Source organism: Siniperca chuatsi, linkage group LG8 (assembly GCF_020085105.1).
Source record: "Siniperca chuatsi isolate FFG_IHB_CAS linkage group LG8, ASM2008510v1, whole genome shotgun sequence".
NCBI lineage: Eukaryota > Metazoa > Chordata > Actinopteri > Centrarchiformes > Sinipercidae > Siniperca > Siniperca chuatsi.
In genome coordinates, this window is record NC_058049.1 from 30,744,971 (window position 1) to 30,770,798 (window position 25,828).

General features: G+C 41.3%; 2 protein-coding genes across 7 annotated transcripts; one reads left to right on the top strand and one right to left on the bottom strand.

Annotated features, from left to right (window-relative positions):
- The first annotated feature begins 587 nt into the window (after positions 1–587).
- On the top strand, positions 588–4,666 carry hvcn1 (hydrogen voltage-gated channel 1). Of its 5 annotated transcripts, none has more exons than XM_044205638.1 (6): positions 588–741; positions 1,724–1,978; positions 2,624–2,728; positions 2,799–3,030; positions 4,082–4,194; positions 4,493–4,666. In XM_044205638.1, exons 2-6 carry the CDS (start codon positions 1,805–1,807, stop codon positions 4,547–4,549), a joined length of 681 nt encoding a protein of 226 aa, XP_044061573.1. In that variant the 5' UTR covers positions 588–741; positions 1,724–1,804; the 3' UTR covers positions 4,550–4,666. The 5 variants fall into 5 exon arrangements, with proteins under 5 accessions (XP_044061573.1, XP_044061571.1, XP_044061572.1 ...); XM_044205636.1 differs by having other exon boundaries at positions 1,758–1,978; XM_044205637.1 differs by lacking the exon at positions 588–741 and adding an exon at positions 1,387–1,585 and having other exon boundaries at positions 1,758–1,978.
- Positions 4,667–4,981: 315 nt separating this feature from the next.
- Positions 4,982–25,579, bottom strand: tctn1 (tectonic family member 1). Of its 2 annotated transcripts, none has more exons than XM_044205633.1 (14): positions 25,265–25,579; positions 21,867–21,984; positions 20,745–20,878; positions 20,265–20,416; positions 20,053–20,155; positions 14,602–14,714; positions 14,090–14,110; positions 12,324–12,458; positions 10,331–10,456; positions 7,136–7,224; positions 6,848–6,985; positions 6,165–6,318; positions 5,381–5,512; positions 4,982–5,290 (listed from the first exon to the last, which is right to left on the bottom strand). In XM_044205633.1, exons 1-14 carry the CDS (start codon positions 25,542–25,544, stop codon positions 5,144–5,146), a joined length of 1,842 nt encoding a protein of 613 aa, XP_044061568.1. In that variant the 5' UTR covers positions 25,545–25,579; the 3' UTR covers positions 4,982–5,143. The 2 variants fall into 2 exon arrangements, with proteins under 2 accessions (XP_044061568.1, XP_044061569.1); XM_044205634.1 differs by lacking the exon at positions 25,265–25,579 and adding an exon at positions 24,763–24,930.
- Positions 25,580–25,828: the final 249 nt, after the last annotated feature.

Below are 25,828 nucleotides of genomic sequence, written 5' to 3' on the forward strand. Positions count from 1 at the left end.
GTGATGATGGCAGTGTGTGATGATGGCAGTGTGTGATGATGGCAGTGTGTGATGATGGCAGTGTGTGATGCTTGCAGTGTGTGATGCTTGCAGTGTGTGATGCTTGCAGTGTGTGATGATGGCAGTGTGTGATGCTTGCAGTGTGTGATGATGGCAGTGTGTGATGATGGCAGTGTGTGATGATGGCAGTGTGTGATGATGGCAGTGTGTGATGATGGCAGTGTGTGATGATGGCAGTGTGTGATGCTTGCAGTGTGTGATGATGGCAGTGTGTGATGGCAGCAGTGTGATGCTGGCAGTGTGTGATGCTTGCAGTGTGTGATGTGGCAGTGTGATGATGGCAGTGTGTGATGATGGCAGTGTGTGATGATGGCAGTGTGTGATGATGGCAGTGTGTGATGATGGCAGTGTGTGATGATGGCAGTGTGTGATGCTGGCAGTGTGATGGCAGTGTGTGATGCTTGCAGTGTGTGATGATGGCAGTGTGTGATGCTTGCAGTGTGTGATGCTTGCAGTGTGTGATGCTTGCAGTGTGTGATGATGGCAGTGTGTGATGCTTGCAGTGTGTGATGATGGCAGTGTGTGATGCTGGCAGTGTGTGATGATGGCAGTGCTGAGCGCCAGGCAGGCCGCGGTCTGTGGGCGGAGCTGTTCCGCTTCGACTGAACCAGGTTCAGGACTGTTTCTCCGAGAAGAGCGGTGTTTTTAAAAGTATTCGGGGGCAAAGGGGAGAAGAAGAAGGTAAGCCATTTAATCCGCTACAACGGTTCCTCCTATACAAAGTTACAGCCTCAGCTCTGAGGGTTTTAGCGTTACTGTCAGTAAAAACGCTTGGTTGGCAGAAAGCAGTCCGACGGATGTTTTTATCACGAGTTTCAGTCTGCAGCGGGACGGGGCCAGGCAGCTGCACCAAGCCCGGCGAACTGCCAGGAAAAGCGGACATTTCTCAAGCGAGCTCACGTTTTCTGATTTTATATTGAATTCACTTTTCAAATCGGCTGCAGTTACTTTATTTTCTAGTCGCTTCTCCTACGAGTTTCTTCCATATCTTCATGGAGGAACGTCTATGAAAATCAAATGCCACAGCTCCCATACTGTTGAAACGAAATACCTTCCTCTGGTGTCTTATTGTAGTATTAGACTTCAAAGTTCAGCCTGTGCTCTTTGAGCTGAAAAGTTGCTGGTAAGGTAGTTTGGGGCAGCTGATCCCAGTGCAGCTGATCCCAGTGCAGCTGATCTGATGCCATTAAACAGTGTAGAGAGGATTGATTATTATGATATATGCCAGCAGCTCTTGGCTTGTGTGTGTGTGTGTGTGTGTGTGTGTGTGTGTGTGTGGGTGGGGGGTGGGGGGGACTGAGATGGTTTGCTTTCTCAATATCATGTTGCAAACCTAAAAAAGGAGAAGCACACTCAGATTGTCTAACATAGAGAGAACTGCCCAGATGCTGACCTTTATTACAAAGCTCAGGCTGGAAGACGGTAAAAACAGCTTCACTATGGCCGTCACTGGCTAACATTAATCTGCAAATGATCAAATATTTATCCACAGCAGCTCATAGGTTCGTTATTTCATAGCAAACAGGTACATTTAATGCTAATTGCCTTGCAAACATAAACATATATTCTAAAATTACTAAAATATGTTAGGAGCAACACTTTAATTTGGCCAACGGGAGGAGTTTCCTGAAGTAACAGAAAACCTTTGAATCTTGCTGTACAGCTTCTGACATACCGCTTCCATTCCTCCCTCTGAGGTGAGCTGAGGTGGGACGTGGTCCACTCCTTTCGTAGAGCCCGCGTCATGGCTCGGTACCTGAAGTATTTCACCACTGTGGGTGACGAGCAGCCAGTCCAGGGGGAGGAAGAAGAGCTGCACGTGGCCAGCGAGGAGCTGAGTCCGGCCACCGGCCAGTTTCCAACAACGCTGACCTTCAGGGAGTCACTGCAAAGACTCTACAGCACCGACCGGTTCCAGGTATGCCGCTGCTCTTTTTTTTTAATGCATCTGTTGGTAGAGCAACGTCAATGATCCCTCATTTTGAAAGCAAGTTTTATGGTTTGTCCACTTTGATGCCACTGACGTGGGTACAGATATTGGAAAAATACCCATCAGTCCAAGTTGACAACCCAAAGATATTCAATGATATAAAACAGAGAAAAGCAGAAAAGTGTCACATCTGAGAAGCTGGAACCAGCAAATGTTTGGCCTTTTTGCTTGTTTTAGCATTGTACTCCTATAACATTGTTAGACTCACGATGGACATTCTTCTTCCTTGTCAAAACCTGGCGCCTACATTACCCACAATGCAACTCAACCGCCTACAGTTTGGTCAGAGCTTCAGGTGTGTCATGCTAGTAGCGGCTAATGTAGCCTGCAGCCTGCAGCAGAGACGAGCAGCAGCTGCAGAGGCCGACGCCGACTCGAGTGACATCACTTGAGGACATTTATCAGACTGCACACAGCTGGCTCTGACACACTGAAGGCTTTATACTACTTTTTCACATCTGCAGTAGAACGCCCCAACACCTGCAAACACACGCTGAGGTGTATGATCTTCGCAGTGCTTACAGCCGCTGTATAGAGAGGCACCGTCTCCTGATTGTCTGACTTTGCTTCCAGGTGCTGGTGGTGTGTTTGGTAATCCTGGATGCCTTCTTTGTTCTGGCGGAGCTGCTTATAGATCTGTCTGTTATCCAGTTGGAACATGGCCACATTGCTCCTGAGGTGAAAACACAGATATGTCCACTCACTCCTTTTATATAATAGGATTTACTGACACATTCTGTTTTTGCAGGTGTTTCACTACCTGAGCTTATCTCTCCTCACATTCTTCATGGTGGAGCTGGCTGGTAAGCTCTTTGCTTATCGCCTGGAGTTCTTTCAGCACAAGTTTGAGGTGTTCGATGGTTTGGTGGTGGTGGTTTCCTTCGTGTTGGACATTGTCTTCATCTTCCATGAGGACGCCTTTGATGGGATGGGCCTCCTGATCCTGCTGCGACTCTGGAGGGTGGCCAGAATTATCAACGGTCAGTAACACTTGCCTAAAAGCATGTACGGGGTGTGGACAAAATAACAAGACATAGCTGCAACTATTAAATTTGTCGTTTTGAATGAAAAGTATGTCACCTTCGTGATTTGTGTTTCGTCACGGTTAGGGGGCCAGAGAGTTCGGCTGAGCTGAACTCTCAAATCCATGCAGACGCATACAAGCTAATTTTAAGTAGAAAAGGCCATTTTACACATAAGATGACTTTGTTGGGAAAAATCACCAGTATTGACATCGTATGCGATTATATGTGTAGTTCGTAATGAAACTGTTTTTGGTTGCTGTAACTTGAAATGTTGCTGTTTAACTGAGCTTCAGTAACTGGAGTCAGCAGGCCTGACAAGAAGACCTAATACGAAAGCCTCGTAATAAATACTAACTATGTAAAGCTTAGCATCGGCAGCTTTTGACACATCATGGTGATTTCTATTATATTATTATATTGGAAGGTGTTCTTGTTACTTTTTCCAGCGGCTGGTTAATAGGGGCCCATAGCTCTTTTTTGCCCTGGGCCCCTTAGCCAGTTAATCTGACCCTGGTAGTCCAAGTAGCAACTGTGTGGCGCACACACAACTAATACAGAGTACAAGTTCTGGTATGTCTCAAAAAGACCAAATATTCTGACTTTATTATGAATTATTATATACATTTTATAAAGAGGTATCATGCCACCCAGAAAAACCTTTAGTAATTATTTGTGACTCAATAGATCTTCAGCAAATTACAGTATATTAAATAGATTTGATAGAATGCACTCCACAGATACAGATGGGTGTATGATGACAATAATAATAATAATAATAACTATTTTAAGACCGTGGACTGATAAAGAGACTATTATTATTAACTCTCCTGTCACCGAGCCGCCTCAGACCCAGTTTGGCAGTTTTTATGGTGATACACATTTAGTCGATTTCATTTCTAAGGCTTTCCTTGAGTTTGCAGTGAAAATGAGCATCTCAAAAAAGAAAAGCACTAGAAGCCAGTGTAGTTGCTACACGCGGAGATGACGGCGTTTGAATGTGTTGCAGGTATCCTGGTGTCAGTGAAGAACCGTGCACACCAGAAGATCCACAAGCTGAAGGAGAGCTACGACCACCTCGTTCAAAGAGTCACAGAGCTACAGGAGCGCAGCGATAAACTGGTGATTCCTTACACCTGCCTCATACAAAAACTAAACTCTTTAACTCAGTTTATTACAACTTAGGTTTTATTTGTGTAGCTCTGGCAATTGGCTCTATCAGTCCTGATAACATTGTACTCACCAAAGTAAATGCTGAGATCCCAGAACGTGGCGTTATGTGCATAATGCACGTTCCCTGCACAAAACCTTGGGGAATCTGGACACAAGTATTTCTAATATTACAGTACGTCACCATAAGCTTTGAATGAGGTCCAACCAAAGGCCGACTCTCCTCTCTGTCTGTCTCCATCTGTCTTAGGAACAAGAGAACCAGAAGCTTCAAGCCCTCCTGAAGAAGCACGGCATAGACTTCTAACTCATCGAGCTAACCGTTGTGGAGCTACTGTTTAATGTCAGTTATCTCATGTACCTTTCTGCGCCATTTTTAAACATTTTCAATACATTCCGTGATAAACGTTTATTTTAGACCTGATTTCTGTATTCCTACTACTTGTTCACAGAACCTTAACCGTTACTGCATGACTTGTAGAGAAATCATCTTTTTTTGAATATCTGTATCAGTAGATCCATATCCAGGTTTCCAGTCATTGTAATGATGGAAACCAGTTAAAGGTCAGCATATTGGGCAGCGATTGTCAGATATTATTCAGAAGCGGCTGGAAATCACTCCACACAGCCGTAAGGTCGTGGCCTTAATTTGCTTAGAAATATTTGAAACACTCAGACTGATGACTTGTACATAAAACTACATTTACATCTGCTTAGTGACATTTAAAAGTACTGTATGTTGTGTAAAAAATGTCATTTATTAAAAAATCTTGTTACAAAACATATATATTATTGACACACTATACAGTAACAGATGGATCATACAAACAGTGCTTGCTGTCAGAAACGCCACATACCAGTGTGTACGGTAAATGTTACTGTACACTGGTGAGTGGACTGTTCAGACGAAAGGGAAGAAGAAGTCAAAGGGTAGTTTGGCGTTGATGGTGGGCGTGGCTCGGTAACCAGGAAGAGCAGCAGCAGAAGCTGGTACGAAGGCCACTGAGCTCCTGATTGACAGGAGGCCGCTGCCTCCAGACAACAGGGCCTGTGGGAGAACAGGACCGTCACATTAGATTGCTTTTTCTGTTAAAACCTGCAAGTGTCCTGCCAGTATTTATGAAAAAGGGACTCTTACCAAACTGCTAGTGTTGGTTTGGATTACTTCTTTGATGCTCACAATCTGAGTTTGGGGGTTCACCAAAGATCCATATTTAGTCCATTCAATTTCTAAATGAAGTGACAATGGGATGCTGCAACTCTGTGCTTCCTGCAAATCACAAACATACCGCTGGATTGTCACAACATAAAGCATATTCTACTCATTTATTTACATTTACATGAACAGCACACAATATATTAAAAAATGATAAGCCTGTTGGGTTCAACTGCCATCAAATGGCTTTGGAACCTGAATTTTGAATTTGAATCCAGAGGTGACATGACTTGAAGGCAAGACTGATTCAAGTCACAAAACTAACCACAATGGAACATAGGCCCGACCACCTCAGACAACCAATATAGGTTCACGTGTCATTCAAAATATACACAAATACCATGGAGCAATACACACTGGAAATAATATAAGAAATGAAAAAAGAGGAAATTAAGTGCACAAAATAAATAAAGACATAAAGAAAAGATCATTTTTAAATTTAAAAAAGGGAAAATAATGGCTTAGACTTGATTTATGGACTCTAATGTTTTTTAACTTCTTGACTTTAACTGCCTCATAAAAGCTTTTGTCACACATAAACTCATCATAAATAAAATTTCACTGAAATGTTTAAGATATTTTACTGTGGACATGAAATATGTATTGGCCTTGCTCTGGCTTAGCTTACGCTTTTCCAATCAGATTCAGGATTTGACTGGAGCCCTTTCAAGACCTGAGACGCTTTCTGTTTTCAAACTCTGCTCACCCGGCTATTGAAGTTGTTCTTGACTGGCACCCAGTCCAGTGGATAGTCTAACGGGGAGTTTCCAAAGGAAGCCACATACTGGGGATAGTTTGGTCCTCTCAGAACACCCAGAAGCGCCTGAAAGACCAGGGAGCAGTTGGCAGCGTCCTCCAGTCTGCAGGGACAGACAAGTCACCATCACATATGTATTAAGACATAAGGAAACACTACCTGTGTACCCAGTAGGCGATATGAGGGGGATGCCATCCCTCTTGTTAGCAAAATGACCAAAGTCCGCCCCCCTTGTTAACCTGCTCAAAAGATGCTGTGCTTTGTCTCGTAGCGGCGCTTCACAATTCTGCTTTTAATAATCGCCACGATCTCGGATCGTATGAGACGTCCTGGTTTGGAACAGCCAGTGGGAAGACTGAAGGTGTAAGAGTCTGTCCGTTCTCGACACCATGTGAAACTAATTCTCCGACTCGTCTCGTCTCTCCCTGTGTGTGTGTACCTCACTCACCGCCTCGCCTCGCGGCCCACTGAACCAGCGCCGGACAGGCTAGAAAAGCTGCATCGGCTAAAATAGAAAGTTTTTCTATTGGGTCGTTCCCATTGGGCCATCCCCCTGTTAGAAATGAATACATCGCCTACTGTGTGTACCTGTACCACAGTGATCAGATTTGTTGAGTGTGAGGATGTCCTGCCTTAATGTGCAGCCGGACACAGAGTCCAGACCGAACAGGACAGGGGAGCGCTGACGTGGTCCCTGCAGACAGTCCTGGTCCTCAGCGCTGTGGAGAAGAGACAGTGTGTCTCTGGGGTCTACGCTTCTAGCAATCCCGGTGAAGACAACTGTTAAGGACATATCCTGGGCTTTGTAGCACATCAGACTGTCACGCCCTTCTCATCAAACACTGTCAAAGTACACTACTAATTCAAATGTCTAGAAATCAGGATGAGGGAAATCCAGCGTTCAGGCAGGTAAAGGATATTCTGCTGTTCTGGTTCCAGACACAAGAGGTAGTCCAACCACATAACCTGGATTTCCACTGTATTGGACAGCCACCTCCTCCCCATTCTCCTGTTTATTAGACACAAGACAAAGTACATTACTCAAGTCTAAAAAATAACAGGTTTTCTTTACAAATGTACCTTCAGTTCTCTCAACACCGCTTACCGATGAGTGAAATGTAAGCTTCCCTTCACTGCCCCCATGTTCCTGCTCAACATCTGCTGCTACCATTCTTATTATTACTCTTATTATTGCTATCATTATTTTTATTAAAACCACTACCATTACTATTATTTTAAAACTCTCTCTCAAAATTCAGTTGGGCTTTATTGGCATGGGAAACAGATGTTAACGTTGCCGAAGCATGTGTGAAATAAAAACATAAACAGAAGAATTGTGCTATTAAAATATATACAGATAATTAAAACAGGATAACAATAATAATAATAATAATAAGATGATGAAATTGTAGACTTGCAGTTGTGAAAACTAAACTTCTGCAACTTTTTTTAACGTGTGTGTGTGTGTGTGTGTGTGTGTGTGTGTGTCCTCAGGTTGTGGCATGTTGATACATACTGGGCAGCAGGATCGGCCCTGCCTCCTTCTCCTCGGAGTATTTTTAATTTTGAGAGCTCATTTAGCTCTTTGAAATCTGAGATTACAGAGCTGAACTTGCTAAAGTAAACCTTCCTTATTTCATTGAATGTTGTGCATTGAAGGAGGAAGTGCATCTCTGTCTCAACCTCACCTGTCCAACAGTGAGCACATATTCTGTTTTCTTGTGGTTGCCAGGATGTTTTGTGTCTTCCTTTTTCTTTTGCCAGTCTGTGGTCTCTGAGCCTGCACTTGGTCAGGATCTGTCTCTGACAGCAGAGAGACATTCTGCCAGTTCATCATCTCTTTTTAGGCCCAGATAACTTTCTGATCTACTTTGGCTTTTAGTTTCTTCTTTCCAATGTTCCAGATAGGTTTCTTTCCAATGTGTTATAGTTTGGTTTACTCTGATTGGTGTTTGGAAAGCAGTGCTGTTGAGGCTGGTCAGAGTGTAACTTGGTATGGTACTAAAAATTATGTTACTTAGGCTACAAAATTAAATTATTAAAAAAAACAACCAGAAAAAAGAGACGCCTGTGGTAAAAGTTAAAGACGCCAGACCTCAATGGTAGCTACAATGGCGGGCCATATATACATGTGTATGGAAGTACGTGTGGGCATACACTACCGCTCAAAAGATTGGAATTGCCTGCCACAGTACAGTCAGATGGCTCTATACTTTTGAACGGTCTTTCATGCTTTTAGGTTGTAGAAAGTCCTCTTTACAAATAGATGTTATTTCGTATGAAGGGTTTGAAAAGAAAATGAACGGTACATAGGCGAAACCAAAAAGCCACTTCACAAAAGACTTTATCAGCACAGACGACACGCTAACTCAGGATTACAGAGCGCCGTGCGTTTGCATCTGAAAACTACAAACCGCACATTTGAAGACAGCGAGGTGAAGATTCTAAGTAGAGAGAAGAGTTGGTTTGAACGGGGCGTCAAGGAAGCCATTTTTGTGAAAAAAGAAAACCCCTCTTTGAACAGAAATGGTGGTCTGAGATTCAATCTGCCCAAAGTCTACCACAGTGTATTAACACCGTGGTCACGCCAATCACATGCTAATCAGGTACTTAACAGTGATGAGGGAGGTGCAGCCAGAAAACAATAGGCCTGATTACTGATTACTGGGCCATAATGGAAACTATTAGGTCAGTTTCAGGTGAAACTAGCTATTAACAGATACTCAGGTAGACTCCCTACCTGAGGGCGGGGCTTATGTATCACAGAGTAGCTTAAATTGAGAATGACTTCCGGATGGGAGCCGAAACGTCTTGATTCTGAAAACAGGGTCCAGACGACTACGACTGAAACCTTTTCTACCACTGAGTAGACTGCAGAGGGCCCAAAGATATTTAGAGCCCGATTGCACTGTTGTGGTTCAATAAGGATCTAGGGTCACTCACGCTTTTCTGGACTGGAAAAGACATTCAAAATCGAAGGGGATTTTGGGGGAGGAGATGGTTACAACAGTATTCTCCCCTGTCAGGCAACACTCTGGGCACATCGACTAAACGCAGGTTTTTTAATTATTCTAAAACTCTTTCAACTGTAAATAATACATTTGGGGTCTGAATTATACTGTTAAAATAGCCATCATTTAAGGAAAGAAGAAAAACATCAATATAACAGGTGATTCCAAACTTTTGAACAGTAGTGTGTGTGTACGGTGTAGAGGCATTTATGTATATGTGTATATAACCAAATGTCAACTGCATGTATTGTGTTTATTTGTACGTTTCTGTGATGGCTGCGCCTGCTGCCACACAGCTGATTTGAATGTCGCTAACCACCCGCACTCAGTTTCCTTTATAGTTTACACTTAATACTTCATTTACTTATTTAGTTTGACCTTGTGCACCTTACATTCACTTTGCATATACATCAGTAAACAGATAAATGATGACACAGGTTTGGGAGTTGTAGTTTAGAGTACATTTGTTTGTTGGTGCTTTTGTTTTAGTTAATCGCTAAACGATTTATACTGTTAGACTAATCGTCCTGCATTGTTTTATTCGTAGTTTAGTTGGTAGTGTTTGTCTTTGTGTTATCCCTTTATTTTGAAAATTATCTGATCCCCCCCTCCCCCCGTGTTGAGTTTGTTAGGTCAGTTTGGTTTTTGTTAGGTCTGTTAAGTCTATTCAGTTTATGTTAAGTTGGCATAGCCTGAGTTAAGTTCTGTTTAGTTGACCTCTTTTATGGGCCAGAACTTTGTGGTATATTTTTGTAATTATATATATATATATATATATATATATATATATATATATATATGTATATATATATGTATATATATCTCAATTTTAAGTTAGTTTAGTTTAGTTTCAAGAACTCAAAAACACTCAACCTGCCCTAACAATGCATTTCTTGCAAGGACCCAATCCTTCTCTTAGGCTATGACAACCTTTAAATCATACACATTTTTATTTTTAATTAAACCTGTTTGTAATGTATTTACTTCAAATAGCAGTTCTGAGTGCAACATAACACTACTAAGATTTCCTGATCTAGAAAAAAAAGCAACTCTTTTGTGGATAACACTCCATGATGAATACAAAATGTCTTGTTGAGACACTACCTGGACAAATGTGATATGAAACTCCTGTTCCAGGGGCAGCGCTGCTTCATGGACAAATCCAAGCACCAGAGACACCGTCACAGTCACTATCTCCCCAGCTGGGTTGTACTTAATTACATAGACAACCTAAGGAGACAAAAAATGTCTAATTGGTCCAGCAGACAATTACTTATTTTATTTGCAAGAGTTTTCATTCTACATCCACAATTTCAGATATATTTTCAATGTACTGTGTGTACTATAATGTCTATATTCTGTTTGACAAGAACACAGTACTTAAGGGCAAATAATGTTTAATCAGATTTCCCCCCCGACCACCTTAAATGAATAAAACCAAAAGTTAACAGAAGAGGAGTTATACATAAAAACCTAAACAAAAACGCTGAAATAGCACAACAAAATAGGAGAATTAAATGTGGACTCTTAAACATCAGATCTCTGTCATCTAAAGCTGTACTGGTGAACGATTTAATATCAGAGTATCATATTATCTTATGTTGTCTTACTGAATCCTGGCTGGGTCATGAACAATATGTTAGCCTAAATGAATCCACTCCGCCCAGTCATATTGATGCTCACATTCCTCGAGGAGGTGGAGTTGCAGCCATCTTCGACTCAAGCCTATTAATCAACTCTAAACCTAAACTAAATCATAACTCATTTGAAAGCCTTGTTCTTAGTCTTTCACACCCAACCTGGAAAACACGACAGCCAATTCTATTTGTTATAGTGTACCGCGCTCCTGGTCCTTATTCTGAGTTTTTATCTAAATTCTCCTTAAAAGTCCTTAAAACAGATAAAGTAATTATTGTAAGTGTTTTCAATATTCATGTGGACGATGAAAATGATAGTACTTGATAACCTTAGTACTGCGTTTATCTCATTATTAGATTCAATTGGCTTTTGTCAGAGTGTACATGAAGCCACTCACTGTATTAACCACACCCTCGACCTTGTTCTGGTATATAGCATTGAAACATTTAATAGTCTTTCCACAGAATCCTTCATCATCAGACCATTATTTAATAACTTTTGAACTGCTATTACTGGACTACAAACGTGTACTCTACATGTTTATCTGATAGTGCTGTGGCTACATTTAAGGAAGCAATTCTATCTGCATTTAATTCAATGTTATGTCTCAATATAACAGAGGACTCCTATGCAAATCGCAGCCCCTCCCAAACTGACCATCTAGTTGATAGGGCTGCAGGTTCACTTTGAACGAAACTCAATTCTGTCGCCCCTCTAAAAAAGAAGATAATAAAACAAAGAAGGTTAGCTCCATGGTATAACCCTCAAACCCGCCAATGAAAGCAAACATTGTGAAAACTTGAAAGGAAATGGTTCCAACAGTCTGGAAGAATCTCGTTTAGTCTGGCAAGATAATCTTAAAACATACAGGAAGGCCCTCCGTAATGCCAGAGCAGCCTACTACTCATCATTAATAGAATCAGAATCAGAAATACTTTATTGATCCTCGAGGGGAAACTCTTTCGTTACAGCAGCTCACCTTTCCGTCAGTGCACACAGGGATAGAAGTACTAAGCAGAAAAAATATAATCCACTATAATACAGGTCAGAAAATAAATTAAGTACCAAGTGGGTATAAGTATAAAGTAAAATAAGTATGAAGTAAAAAGTGGGTTTACCGGTTGGTGATAATAATATGGTATAAAGTAAGTGTAGCCTATTTATAATGAGATGGAGGATACTGCACAGCATTAATAGAGGTATGAATAAATGTCAATATCAATAAATAGGGAATTTAAGTATATTGCCCAGGAGTATCGACACAGGATAATGCACAATTAGTAGGCTCAGTTTTTCGGTTCGGCAGCTTATAAAAACTTAGTTCTGGGTTCTTTACCCTGTTGGTAGTGCATCCCACACAGCAGCTTTTAGGCATTTTTCTGTTCTTAATTGCCCTCATTACGGGCAGCTTTAATCCAGATACTTCCCTTCAGACATGTGTTGAGTCTGGTTGCCTCACCTTCAACACCACATTTTCACAGAGGATGGGGTTCAGGAGAACGGGGTTGAGGTTTTCTCCACCACTGATCTGTAGCTCAGTCTGAGTCCCATCTACAGACTGCAGGACAACTGAAGCCACCTCCACAGGAACAACCTCAGCAACATCAGAAACACCCACATTAGTCAACTTGTATTAACATTTAACCCAGACATTTTTTATCTTCATCCTCTGCTCTCATTTAGATTGGCTGGTCATAACAACATGAAAGAAAGTGACACAGGAAGTGTTTTTCCCTTACCAAATAATTATTGTACTACCACCATGAGGTTGACATTTGTAGTCTTAAGTAAAATATCTCAACAACTATTGGTCAGACTGCCATGAAATTTGGTACTCACATTCATGTTCCTCTCAGGCTGAATTGTAATAACTTTGGTGATCACCTGACTTTTCTTCCAGCGCCACCATCAGGTTAAAAATGTATTGTGTCCAATACTTTGTACTATACCAGTACTGGTTTATGACCAAATTCCTGCAAAACTAATGAAATTTCCATCAGCCTCAGCTGTACTTTGTGTTAAGTACTAGTAAGCATATGTTAGCATGCTAAGACACTAAACTATGATTGTGAACATGGTAAAAATTATACCTGCTAAACAGCATGTCAACATTGTCGTTGTGAGCGTGTTTTCTTGCTGACATTAGCATTTAGCTGGAAGTATTGCTGTGTCTGAGTACAGTCTCACAGAGATACTAGCATGGCTGTAGACTCTCTTTCCAGTATATTTTACTAACATTCCAGACAGCCGTTGGTTTCCATTTTTACAGATATGTTGTTGTTATAGGGTAATCAAAGAACAGATTGTTTGCATTGCATTACAGCAACATTTATTTTTTTTTAACATAAATAAAAGCCGATGTTCACTGTGGTGGGTTACATTTCTCAATCAAGTTTCAAGATCCGGCTGGTTGATTTTTCATACCATACTGAAAAGAATGGAAATCCATGGAAGGTAGGAAAAACATTTTTAACAGATCTAGACAGTGTGGTTTGATTGAATAGTTTGCAGAAATGTAAAGCAAAAGTGCAGTGTGGTGTAATAACTGATTACTTCCTTCTTCTTGGGAACTGAGCATGAAGTTGTGAGAGAAATGTAATTTTCCTGTCTTTGCATTGCAGCATTTCACCTCAACTTTCTGTCTGTGCTAACTTATTGCACTATGTGGCAAGTTGAAAGGAAACATGTTTCTGGAGCCTGTCTATTCTTTGCACAAAAGGAATGTCAGTGTCTTGCTAAATTTCCTGGTTAGGCAAGGTTTGTGATGGCATGTGAATGTTTTAACACAGACCTTTATGCAGCTCCTTAATTATTTTATAGCATCCAATAATAACTGCATATTCTAAAACTTCCTCCCAGCTGGGTTTCAAACCATCAACACTGAGCTGAGAGGTCATTGGCCAGGGGTGCCCAAAATCATCATTATGATGGTCTTGTGACCATTTCTACAATGTACATACAATATATTGCGATTATTTTCATTATCGATTAATCTGTCGATTAATTCTTTTTTTACTCAATTACTTGACTGATTGTTTGGTCTATAAAATATCAGCAATGTGTAAAGCTGGAACCAGTGATTTTTTTTTTCATTTTTGCTTGAAAAATGACTTAAACAATTAATCAATTATCAAAATAGTTGTCAATTCATTTTCTGTCAATCAGCTAATTAACTGGCTAATCATTTCAGGGTTAAACAAATACACAAAAAGTAGGCATACTTACTGCTGTATCTTTATTCCTCCCCTGTAGAGTGGAAAAGATTTAGTTTAGCATCTTTAAATTAACATCAACTGATTCTCTTTTCTCAACACAGTAGCTAATTCATCTTATGTCCAAACATCCATTTTACTTTGTTTTCTTATAAAAAAAAAAACGAGTAAAGGAAAAGTCCACCCAGAAACTCTTTCCAGCTAGCCAGAACTATTTATGGTAATTGTCAACTTTTGTAGCAGGTAGAGGAAAATAGCTGAAGCAGATTCAGAAAGGAAGGTGGACAAAAAGTGAACTCACCAAAAGGTAAATTGGGTACCTAGGTAAAGTATTGCACTTCCACAAAGTTAGGGAACTTGCAAAGGATGTATGTACTGTCTCTGTAATTTGGTGGAGTGCCCCTTTAATCACAGTATATCTCCTAGAGTGCATTGAACATCACTCACTGATAATATCTCAGAGAGTAAGAGTGTTTGAGGGTGGACATTTTCTTTAAGGGACCAGCAGTGCATGCTGGGACTCACAACAAAGAGCTGGATGTTAGTGTAGGTGTCCATGCTGAGGGCTAGCAGAGTGCTACAGTCCTGCTTCAGGACCACACGCCGGGAACACAGATTGCTCTGATCCTTTAGGAATGCTGGGGAATCACAACACATAAAAAATGAAAAATACAATTTTTTAAAAACTCTTTTAAGCATGTTTGAAATAACACATTTCAATGAAATAAAACGATAAAGAGGCTTATTTCCTACAATGTCAGACTTTTCCTTTAACAGATTACAAATAAGCACTCTTAGCAAGCTGTGGATTTGAAAGACATGTTTAACTGATGCAAAAAAGCACACAAAAAAAGGCATACCAAAACAAAACGCATAAAGACACTTTGAATACAATGGAAGTAAGGCGTGTTCTGCTGTACTTGACAAGGTACTAAAATCTCATCTTGGCGGATAAACAGAAATGATCCAACACTTAACATAACCACTCAAAATGAAAATAAAAATAAACACCAGTTCATTGCAAGGCCTTAGCAAAATCTTCCCTCTCCAGAAATTTCATAAATGAGCCCCAAATCTTTTCAACAGGCTTGTATTACTACTATATATGTAAGTTTCTCCATAGCCAGACATTGCAACAATCCATCAACCCCATTTTACTTGCTTGGTCTATTAATGGATTTGCATAACAGAGCAATTTTATGTTTAGCTTCAAGTAAACAAAATATAACCATCTTCTTATCTATATTCTTAAGTTAACAGTTTAGTGGGAAGCATCCAGAAAAACACAGTTTAGGGCACAGTGGAAGCTCCTCTTTTGTGGCAGTGGATAAAGTTGTTATTATCTCCCTCCAATACTCTTGTATGGTTTGCATTCCCAAAGACGATGAAACAAGCTGCCCTCATGTACAGTGGGTACGGAAAGTATTCAGACCCCTTTTAAATTTTTCATTCTTTGTTTCATTGCAGCCATTTGCTAAAATCAAAAAAGTTCATTTTATTTCTCATTAATGTACACTCAGCACCCCATCTTGACAGGAAAAAAACCCAGAAATGTAGAAATGTATGCAAATTTATTAAAAAGAAAAACTGAAATATCACATGGTCATAAGTATTCAGACCCTTTGCTCAGTATTGCGTAGAAGCACCCTTTTGCGCTAGTACAGCCATGAGTCTTCTTGGGAATGATGCAACAAGTTTTTCCACACCTGGATTTGGGGATCCTCTGCCATTCTTCCTTGCAGATCCTTTCCAGTTCCGTCAGGTTGGATGGTGGACGTTGGTGGACAGCCATTTTCAGTCTCTCCAGAGATGCTCAATTGGGTTTAGGTCAGGGCTCTGGCTGGGCCAGTCAAGAATGGTCACAGAGTTGTTCCAAAGCCACTCCTTTGTTATTTTAGCTGTGTGCTTAGGGTCATCGTCTTGTTGGAAGGTGAACCTTCGGCCCAATCTGTCCTGAGCACTCTGGAAGAGGTTTTCTTCCAGGATCTCTCTGTACTTGGCCGCATTCATCTTTCCTTCAATTGCAACCAGTCGTCCTGTCCCTGCAGCTGAAAAACACCCCCATAGCGTGATGCTGCCACCACCATGTTTCACTGTTGGGATTGTATTGGGCAGGTGAAGAGCAGTGCCTGGTTTGCTTAGAATTAACGCCAAAAAGTTCAATCTTGGTCTCATCAGACCAGAGGATCTTATTTCTCATAGTCTGGGAGTCCTTCATGTGTTTTTTGGCAAACTCTATGCGGGCTTTCATATGTCTTGCACTGAGGAGAGGCTTCCGTCGGGCCACTCTGCCATAAAGCCCCGACTGGTGCAGTGATAGTTGACTTTCTGGAACATTCTCCCATCTCCCTACTGCATCTCTGGAGCTCAGCCACAGTGATCTTTGGGTTCTTCTTTACCTCTCTCACCAAGGCTCTTCTCCCACAATAGCTCAGTTTGGCTGGACGCCCAGGTCTAGGAAGAGTTCTGGTCATTCCAAACTTCTTCCATTTAAGGATTATGGAGGACACTGTGCTCTTAGGAACCTTGAGTGCTGCAGAAATTCTTTTGTAACCTTGGCCAGGTCCGTGCCTTGCCACAACTCTGTCTCTGAGCTCCTTGGGCAGTTCCTTCGACCTCATGATTCTCATTTGCTCTGACATGCACTGTGAGATGTAAGGTCTTATATAGACAGGTGTGTGCCTTTCCTAATCATGTCCAATCAGTTTAATTAAACACAGCTGGACTCCAATGAAGGAGCAGAACCATCTCAAGGAGGATCAGAAGAAATGGACAGCATGTGAGTTAAATATGAGTGTCACAGCAAAGAGTCTGAATACTTATGACCATGTGATATTTAAGTTTTTCTTTTTTAATACATTTGCAAAAATTTCTACATTTATCTGTTTTTTTCTGTCAAGATGGGGTGCTGAGTGTACATTAATGAGAAATAAAATGAACTTTTTTGGCTGCAATGAAACAAAGAGCGAAAAATGTATAGGGGTCTGAATACTTTCCGTACCCACTGTATACCACATTTGATATATGATGGAGTAAAACAGGAGTAATGTAATGTCTCATTATACATTTGTACTGAAGCAATCTGAACCGGGTTTATAGTTTGGACTTGTATTGTAAACAAATATCCTGCCATTCTTCTACCATACTTTCTTCCAATCACCGAGCAAGCCTTTTATCTTCTGAAGATTCCTTTGTGCAATAATTTGGTAAAATCTGGAGATTTGGCCACCTGCATCAAGATGGCTTAGGGCCATCTTTTCTAAAGTGTAAAGATTTGGCAGACCTAGAGAGTTTTTCATCTTTGCTATTATTTTCACATCAGGGTTGATGAGAGAAATGGGGAGGAAGGATTCACACTTTGTGGAGGGTTTCCCTGGTTTTAATAATGTATTAAGAGTTATAAAAGCATTCCGTAGGGACGATGGCAGCTGACCCTTTTCAACCTAGTCTAGAAAGGTATGGAGGTTCTGCTGGACATTCTGCTGTACAAAGCTTCGAGAAATATGATTGAAAAACATCATTCATTTCTGGTGGAATTATTATTCTTGTCCCTTCCTCCGATTCAATTTCCAAGATTGATCTTTCGTTTTGCAATGATTTTATATGCCAGGCCAATAATTTCCCTGCTTTATTTGTGGACAATTTGTTGTGCTATGCTCTGAGAATAGCCAATTCCTGTCTGCTCTCTTTTGTATCATTAAGACTTATTTCTATCTCAAGCTCTTTAATATCTTTTTCTAGTTTGATCAATTCTAGGCATTGTTTATTTGAACTGTTGCTTGTATAACTGATCATTTGCCCTCGGATAAAGGCTTTAAATGCCTTCCATCTCCTTGATGCTGAAGTTTAAATTAAGTTCAACTGAAAATAAGTATCAATATTTATTTCAACAAATTCTAAGATGTTTTTATCATGCAACCATCGTGGGTTTAATCGCCACACAGAAAGGCCCCTATTAGCTGCCATAACTGCATAATTAACTAGTAGTAAAGCATGGTCTGAGATGACAATACTTTTATACACGCAATCATTTACACAGGGTATCATGGGTTTTGAGATGAGAAAATAGTCAGTGCATGAGTAAGAATGATGAGTAGCAGGATGACACGAATATCGCCTAGAAGGGTTTTTATTTCTCCAAACATCACAAAGGTTCAACTCACACATGAACTGTTGTATCATTTTACGACATTTTGTGTGAGATGTATCCACGCCCGAAGATTCATCCAGTTTTGGATCCTTTTTAAAGGAATAAATTCACTTGCAAGTAACTGCGTTTCTTGAATGAAAGCTAATTTTGTTTGTGGATGCTTATGCCTAGACATTACTTGCTTTAATTTCATTATCTTCCTAAGACCTCTAACGTTCCACGAAATTATATTAATTTTAGAATTACCACTCATATTATAATCAGTACTCTATTTGCACCCGTCCTTTTAACCTTTCCTTGAGATGTGTTAAAGAGTGTGCCTTTGTGCTTCTTTAATCTCTCTATTAGAGGAAACCACTTTGTGTAACTGTGTGGAAAAGTCATTTCTCAGTGCCTGAATGGCTGACAAAATCAGACCCTCATCACGGCTAGTCTCTTCCTGAGTTGGCATTTTTTCAGTTACCTTTGGCTCGTCCATGCTGGCTTCAGCTCTTGTAGTGTTTTCTGGTCTTTAGCTCGTTATTTTATTTGATTTTTCGACATCATAGGGAATATGAGTAACTTAAGTAATGTTATTAGACTTAAACAGCATGGCCTATATGTCAGAAATAGACAATATGCTATATAGCCCACACGACAGCTCAGTTGAATGTCATAACCGGAAGCCAACTGGTGCAGTTTAAAGGTCCAGTGTGTGGGATTTACTGGCATCTAGTGGTGAAATTGCAGATGACCTATAATAAAAATAAAAAAGGCATATAATAATGAAATAATCTTAATATGATTAAATAGAAGCATGAAGGATTTTCTCCTTATGTTTCTGAAGAAACATAATGGCACCACTCTCCTGAATGTCTGCTGTATAACCCAGATGTTACAGGGTGTAATTCAGACCAATCATGCCTTTACTGTTTCACTGTTATTTGTGTTGCACTTTGTACCACGTTTGTTGTAGTTTGTATGTATTATGACAGCAGCCATGCAACATGTCCATGAGTAACTCTGCAGGTCCAATCATAAATATAACATTCTTTACATGTGTTGTTAGAAGTTGTTATGACACTGTTAAAGTGTTGGAGGATGAGAAAAGTTGTGTATTTCTCAGTCATCTTAGTCAAACTACACTACAGATTGGCATAAGTTTTGCAAACTTACTCTGCCAACTTTTTTTTTTTTTTTTTGGGGTTGAAATGTTTAAAAGATCTATATAAGAATATAAATTTCAGATGGTCCTTCTATTTCTTATCCTATCAGTGTTGTGAGGACCAATTAAAATCAACATTTCTCATGGATGTAGCTAGCTAGCTAGGAAGATGACGTTCCCATTCTTAATCCCGCCTAAACTGTGATTAGTCGATATTTTTTATCTAAGCGGGGGAAACAGCTGACAGTGAGCATAACACCAGACCTGCTTGGATCGCTGAACAAATCAAAGTGATTCAGAGGTCTGGAGCCAAGCCACGTTAGTGTAGTTTTTAAAATCACTGTTGCAATTATCTCAGTGCAATATAAGCTTGTAAGCTATGTAAGTTTTGAAAGAAGTAATAACACATTCTTCCTTTTCCAAATGACAATTTGAATTCATAAGAAATAAAATACACCCCTGCTCAATTTATGAGCTATTAGCTACTTTCAGATAGACAGGATTTATCATTATCCCATAACTGTTACACAATTGCCACAGTTCAGCAAAAGTGACATAGTCCCACATTTTTATTTTAGTTTATTCTCTTGTTGTGAAACACTTTGTACTTTGTTCTGATAAGTGCTCTATAAATAAAGTTTTATTATCATTATTATTATTTATTATGGGGAGTAGTAGTTACCTGCAGGACTTGTGTCCATACAGTCAGCAGTGACACCAGGAGCTGGCAGCCAGAACATCCCTCTCTGTCCACTCACTCCTGCTGTCACCATCACATCCCCATACTGAAACCACAAACCATCAGCAGAGGATGAACATTGTTATTTCATGATAATGAATAATAATCAGAGGCAGAGGCAGATTACCAGTTACTCCACCAAAACAGAGACTCACCTGGTATCCAGACAGGGCCTGGAGCTCTGCAGTGGACACCTGACCACTGCTCTCCTCTGAGCCGAAAACGAAGCTGGTAAATTGTTTAAAGAGCGAGTCAAAGTTGCTGTCAGTTGGAAGAGCGGGTGAGGGATGAGATAATCCATCAACACCTAGACAGAACAAATAGTCAGCAACTGAGACAGACTTGGAGATGGAGAAAGAGATATCATAAAGTACTTTGTGACATGGCAGCACACTGTTTGTGGTCCATATCAGTCTACAAGGAAGTTCTCATACAATAATATTACGTATATTATGTACAGTATATTCTGGGAATTTGAAAAATAACACCAGCCTTATCCTTTGAATTCAGCATTAAGATTAATTTTAATATACTAACTGACCCATTGGTGTAAGACTTAAGTAATAAATAATGTTTTCATTATTCATTCATTCATAGGTCATTTCTAATCCTAATGAAAACCATTAATTACTCACGGTTCTGTGACTGAATGCAGAAGATGTCATAATTAGTCTCCTTCTGGACAGACGACTGTAGCTCTGAGTAGCCATCTATTGCACTCCCTAAAGAATAGGACGCTACATCATGGCTGCACAGCTGCTTGTTGCCACTGCAAACAACAAAGAATAAACACCAAGGAGGAGCCTGTACATTACAGTATGTAGACAGATGTTACTTCCATGTGTAAACCTGTCAGAAACATTGAACTGAGGAGTCCTATTCATACTGATACACAGTGGAAACAGTTCATTAAATAGTAGTGTGGTGTGGCTCATTTAATCAGGTTGTATTGTTTGAACATCACATCAAACGTGTGTCCACAATCAAGCCTACATTCAACATATGTATATGGAGAATTTACAAGCAAACTGTGCCCCGTCAATAAATCTTATTTCAAATTAATTGAAGTCGAACTGAATGAATTAACCGTAGATTTTAAAATAGTGGCCGGACTCTGAGCCTTTATGTACCTCAGTTGCAGAAAGAACCTGACCTTTATTTGAAACAGCCTTATATTACAGACATGCCTTTATTTCTAATTTTCCCTGAGGTCTCCCTGTTTTCCAATATCCATTTTAACTTGCACAAACTCAACACTTCCTCCATGTTTACTTTTAGTCTTGATAAATTCAACATAATGTACATTCCACAGCACTAATTCCATGTCACACTCACCCCTCTGCTGCTCTCTTTCTCAGAAATATTGGTTTCCTTCACTAATTATTTCCAGTCACTTCCATTTTGCCTTGTTTGATCTGTGTTAAGCTACCGTCCATGAAACAGCACTTCCTGCACACCTTTCACATTAAAAGCCTTCCAGTGGGCTCAAAGGGCTTAATCCCTCCCTGACCTAGTAGGCTTTTAATTTGAAATGTCAGCAGGAAGAGTTGAGTTTCATTGACGGTAACTTATAACCACACTAAAAAAGTGGCTTTTGAGAATTAACAGTAAATGAAATCAACTGTCTTTTCTGTTTCCTGCTTTCTTACAGTGCAAATGTTTTGCGGCGCCTGGATACTTAGGAATCACTGGCACTGAAATGTATGAAGATGGCGTTAAGCCCCCCCCACTCCTTTTGGACCAGCTGGGACACTTGCCTGACAGTGTCCACCGAGCAGCCGGTGAACAGAGCCACCTCCTCACTACACTCTCTGTCACAGCAGCAGTTGATGTCACACACGTCCTTGTGCTCGTCACAGGGACACAACCTGTCAACTGACACACACACACACACACACACACACACACACACACACACACACACACAGCAATGCTCAGGTTCAAAGGACATTCTCACAACAAAGCTCATTTATCCACCTGTTATTGAGAAAATTGAGAATTTACTTAACAAAGCTACCTACACCCTCTGAGCTATCGGACAGAGATATGACCTACAGTAAGTGTAGTTATATGCTGTATAAATATACATTACATGGCCATTATGTGTATGTATGCATGGATCATGGTCCCATGAGGACTCTGGACACCTGTCTTTTGGAGCAACCCCTTCTCCCCCCCACTACACTGGTGTCTCGCTTGCCTTCCTTCTCGCAAAATCATCCACCAAATAGTCACAATCTAGTTGTCTGACGAGGTCTATAAGTGACAATGAGCTGAGACGTGTTTGACACATGCTACTCCGCAGCTCATTTTTTATTCTGACTAAAAGGGAAAATGTCCGCTCACCCTGGCAGTTTGTCACGGGCAAAGTTAGAAAAATCCACGTGCCACAAAAACATTGGGGAATGCAGACTGCAGATTAAGTGCCTGCAATGTCTCAAGCAATTCAGTTGGGCACTTCTCATCCTCAGAGTCAGACTTCAGGCCCTGATGGCGTTAGCCCCGGGGTGCTAAAAGCCTGTGCCCCCCAGCTATGTGGAGTCCTTCAACATGTCTTCAACCTGAGCCTGAGTCTTCAGAGGGTCCCTGTTCTGTGGAAGACATCTTGCCTCGTTCCTGTGCCAAAGACGCCGCGTCCCAGTGGCTCCAAGGACTACAGACCGGTGGCACTGACCTCCCACATAATGAAGACCCTGGAGAGACTGGTGCTGGAACAGCTGCGGCCCATGGTCAGACCCCTCCTGGACCCCCTTCAGTTCGCCTACCAGCTGGGAGTTGAGGACGCCATCATCTTCCTGCTGAACCGCATCTACACCCACCTGGACCAGCCGGCAAGGATCATGTTTTTTGACTTCTCCAGTGCTTTCAACACCATCCGGCCTGCCCTGCTGGGGGAGAAGCTGGCAGCGATGCAGGTGGATGCCCCCCTCGTGTCCTGGATTGTGGACTACCTGACTGGCAGACCACAGCACGTGCGTCTGCAGGACTGTGTGTCGGACAGCGTGGTCAGCAACACTGGGGCCCCCTCAGGGGACTGTCCCCTCTCCCTTCCTCTTCACCATCTACACCACAGACTTCAGCCACCACACAGAGTCCTGCCACCTTCAGAAGCTTTCTGAGGACTCTGCTGTGGTGGGATGTATCAGCGGTGGTGATGAGACTGAGTACAGGGCTGTGGTGGGGAACTTTGTCTCATGGTGCGAGCAGAACCATCTGCAGCTCAATGCGACAAAGTCTAAGGAGCTGGTTGTGGATCTACGAAGGGCCAAGGCACCAGTGACCCCGGTTTCCATCCAGGGGGTCAGTGTGGACATTGTGGAGGACTACAAGTACCTGGGAGTACACATGGACAATAAACTGGATGAACATGGACTGGGCTAAGAACACTCAAGCTGTTTACAGGAAGGGCCTGAGCCGCCTCTATTTCCTGAGGAGGCTGAGGTCCTTCAACATCTGCCGGACGATGCTGAGGATGTTTTATGAGTCTGTGGTGGCCAGTGCTATCCTGTATGCTGTTGCATGCTGGGGCAACAGGCTGAGGGTAGCGGACGCCAACAGACTCAAACTGATCCGTAAGGCCGGTGACATTGTGGGGGTGGAGCTGGACTCTCTGGCGGTGGTGTCAGAGAGGAGGATGCTGGCCAAACTACACGCCATCTTGGACAGTGTCTCCCACCCGCTCCATGACGAGCTGGTCAAACAAAGGAGCACCTTCAGTGGAAGACTCATCCCCCCACAATGCACCATAGGAAGTCATTCCTGCCTGTGGCCATCAGACTCTTTAACTCCTCCCTCTAAGTGTCAGTCTGTATGACCCGAAGTCACTAAACTGGACATTGGATCATTAACATCACTGCAGTACTTGAAATACTGTGCAATATACTCTGTTTTCAGTTTAATATTCCTTGTTTATTGATATTTATTAATACTTTTAATTAATACTTCATTATTGCACTATTACTTATATTATTACATTGTATTATACCTACATACTTATCAACCTGTAAATCCACTTGGTACTTTACATTTATTTTAGCTTTTATACTTTATATCCACTTTTGTGCTTTATTTATCTTAGCTGTATAATAGTGTATTATATTTTGATTTGCACATCTCTTATTTCTTACTAGAAATAATTGTCTCCTTGCGGACTTATTTATTATTATTTCTCTTTCTGTTCTATTAGTACTTCTATTCCTGTGTGCACTGACGTGATAGTGAGCAGCTGTAACGAAAGAGTGTCCCCAATAATAATAATCAATAAAGTATTCCAAAAAAAAGGTATCATAGACTAAACTCTCGTTCCCCAAACTAGTAGGAAGAAAAACAAACACCTCCCAAAATCCCGGGATTCGCGTTATGGCTGCGACGCGCGGCCGTTCTAGACAATGTTTGTGATCCCACCAGACGCGCGCCGAAGCGGCTCGCCGCTCTGCTCCGCGGTGAATACGCGGAGAGTCTATTTTTGACTGAAGTCGCATCAAGCTGCACAGACCAGATGAACCGGGCAGGAAGTCAGACACAGAAACGGCATAGTGCATCCGGTCAATTTTCAAAATAAAACACCCTGTACAGGTTCCCGGTCGCATATCAACAAAAAACACAACCAAAACAGAAAAAAATAGAAACCACGTAACTACGTAGCTTACTTACCCATGGTAGAACCAGAAAAGTCAAGGAAAAGGGACCAAATCAACAAGTCAACAACGTCGGCCAGGCAAACACCGTACTTCTAAAACGCTCACCGTGAGGTATGAAGCCGCTTGGAGGACGGAAAAAACCGGCTCGCAGACGCAACGTTTCAGAGCCGTGCCCGGTGGAGTCCCTCTCTGCCAATCACAGGTACGCTATCTCTATCAAATTACTGTCATAGTAACTGGTAGCTGGAATGTATGCTGAAATGATTGACAAGCTTCACAGCTTCTTAAGCTTATAACGTTAACATATTCACTGACATCTTGGAAATCTCAGTAACTGCAATAAACAATCCCTTTTATCTTGGCGGAACTCCTACGTCTTAACACAGTTACACTCATAACACAATGTCACCCAGTCCGTTACAATACTTTAATTATTATTGTACATTAAATTACATTACAAGTGAGAATTGTAAATTGAGAACAGTGTAAGTTAGTGCGGCAAAACGTCAGCCTACCGTTGGTGACAGGAGTGAGCAGGCGGCCGGAGACGGGCAGGGGCTCAGTGGGCAGGGTCGGCTGAACCTCCTCTGTGCTGCTGTAGATCGGTGTTGGGGTTGAGTCAAACTGTGTAGTTGCATAATTGTCCGTAACGTTATATGTGACGTTCTGGTCACCAAACACAGTCGTATTCAAGTTGTAGCTCGTTGTATTTTCGTTTGTAGTGACGGCCGTAAACAAGAGAAATAAACAGAATAGGTTTAAAGTGCAGTAGAACACAGCAGCTGAGGCCGCCATCTTTGTTTAATCGTTTCTATGGTTCTTTTTCTTCTTCTGTTATTTCGTTAACGGGTTACCGCCTTTAATAAAGCATTACCGCCGCCTGCTGTACATGCAAGGAACTATTTCAGTCCAGTGTTTGAGTTTGGCGGCAGCTGGCATCCTTAGTGGTGCATTACTGCCACCTTCTGGAGTTAGTAACTCCTACAGTGTCCGGTTTGTCAGGTTTTTCTCATCAGCCCCGTTGCCTTTAGGAAACTGACCAAACATAGTCTGCCTTGTCCACTTCCACCACGCTCCAG

Coding starts and splice junctions, on each gene's coding strand:
- hvcn1 (XM_044205638.1), top strand. CDS start 1,805: ATGGCTCGGTACCTGAAGTATTTCACCACTGTGGGTGACGAGCAGCCA. Junction 1,979..2,623: donor ACAGCACCGACCGGTTCCAG/GTATGCCGCTGC, acceptor CTTTGCTTCCAG/GTGCTGGTGGTGTGTTTGGT. Junction 3,031..4,081: donor GGTGGCCAGAATTATCAACG/GTCAGTAACACT, acceptor AATGTGTTGCAG/GTATCCTGGTGTCAGTGAAG.
- tctn1 (XM_044205633.1), bottom strand. CDS start 25,544: ATGGCGGCCTCAGCTGCTGTGTTCTACTGCACTTTAAACCTATTCTGT. Junction 10,457..12,323: donor GTGAAAATGTGGTGTTGAAG/GTGAGGCAACCA, acceptor TTGTCTCCTTAG/GTTGTCTATGTAATTAAGTA. Junction 7,225..10,330: donor TTCATATCACATTTGTCCAG/GTAGTGTCTCAA, acceptor TCTAATAAACAG/GAGAATGGGGAGGAGGTGGC.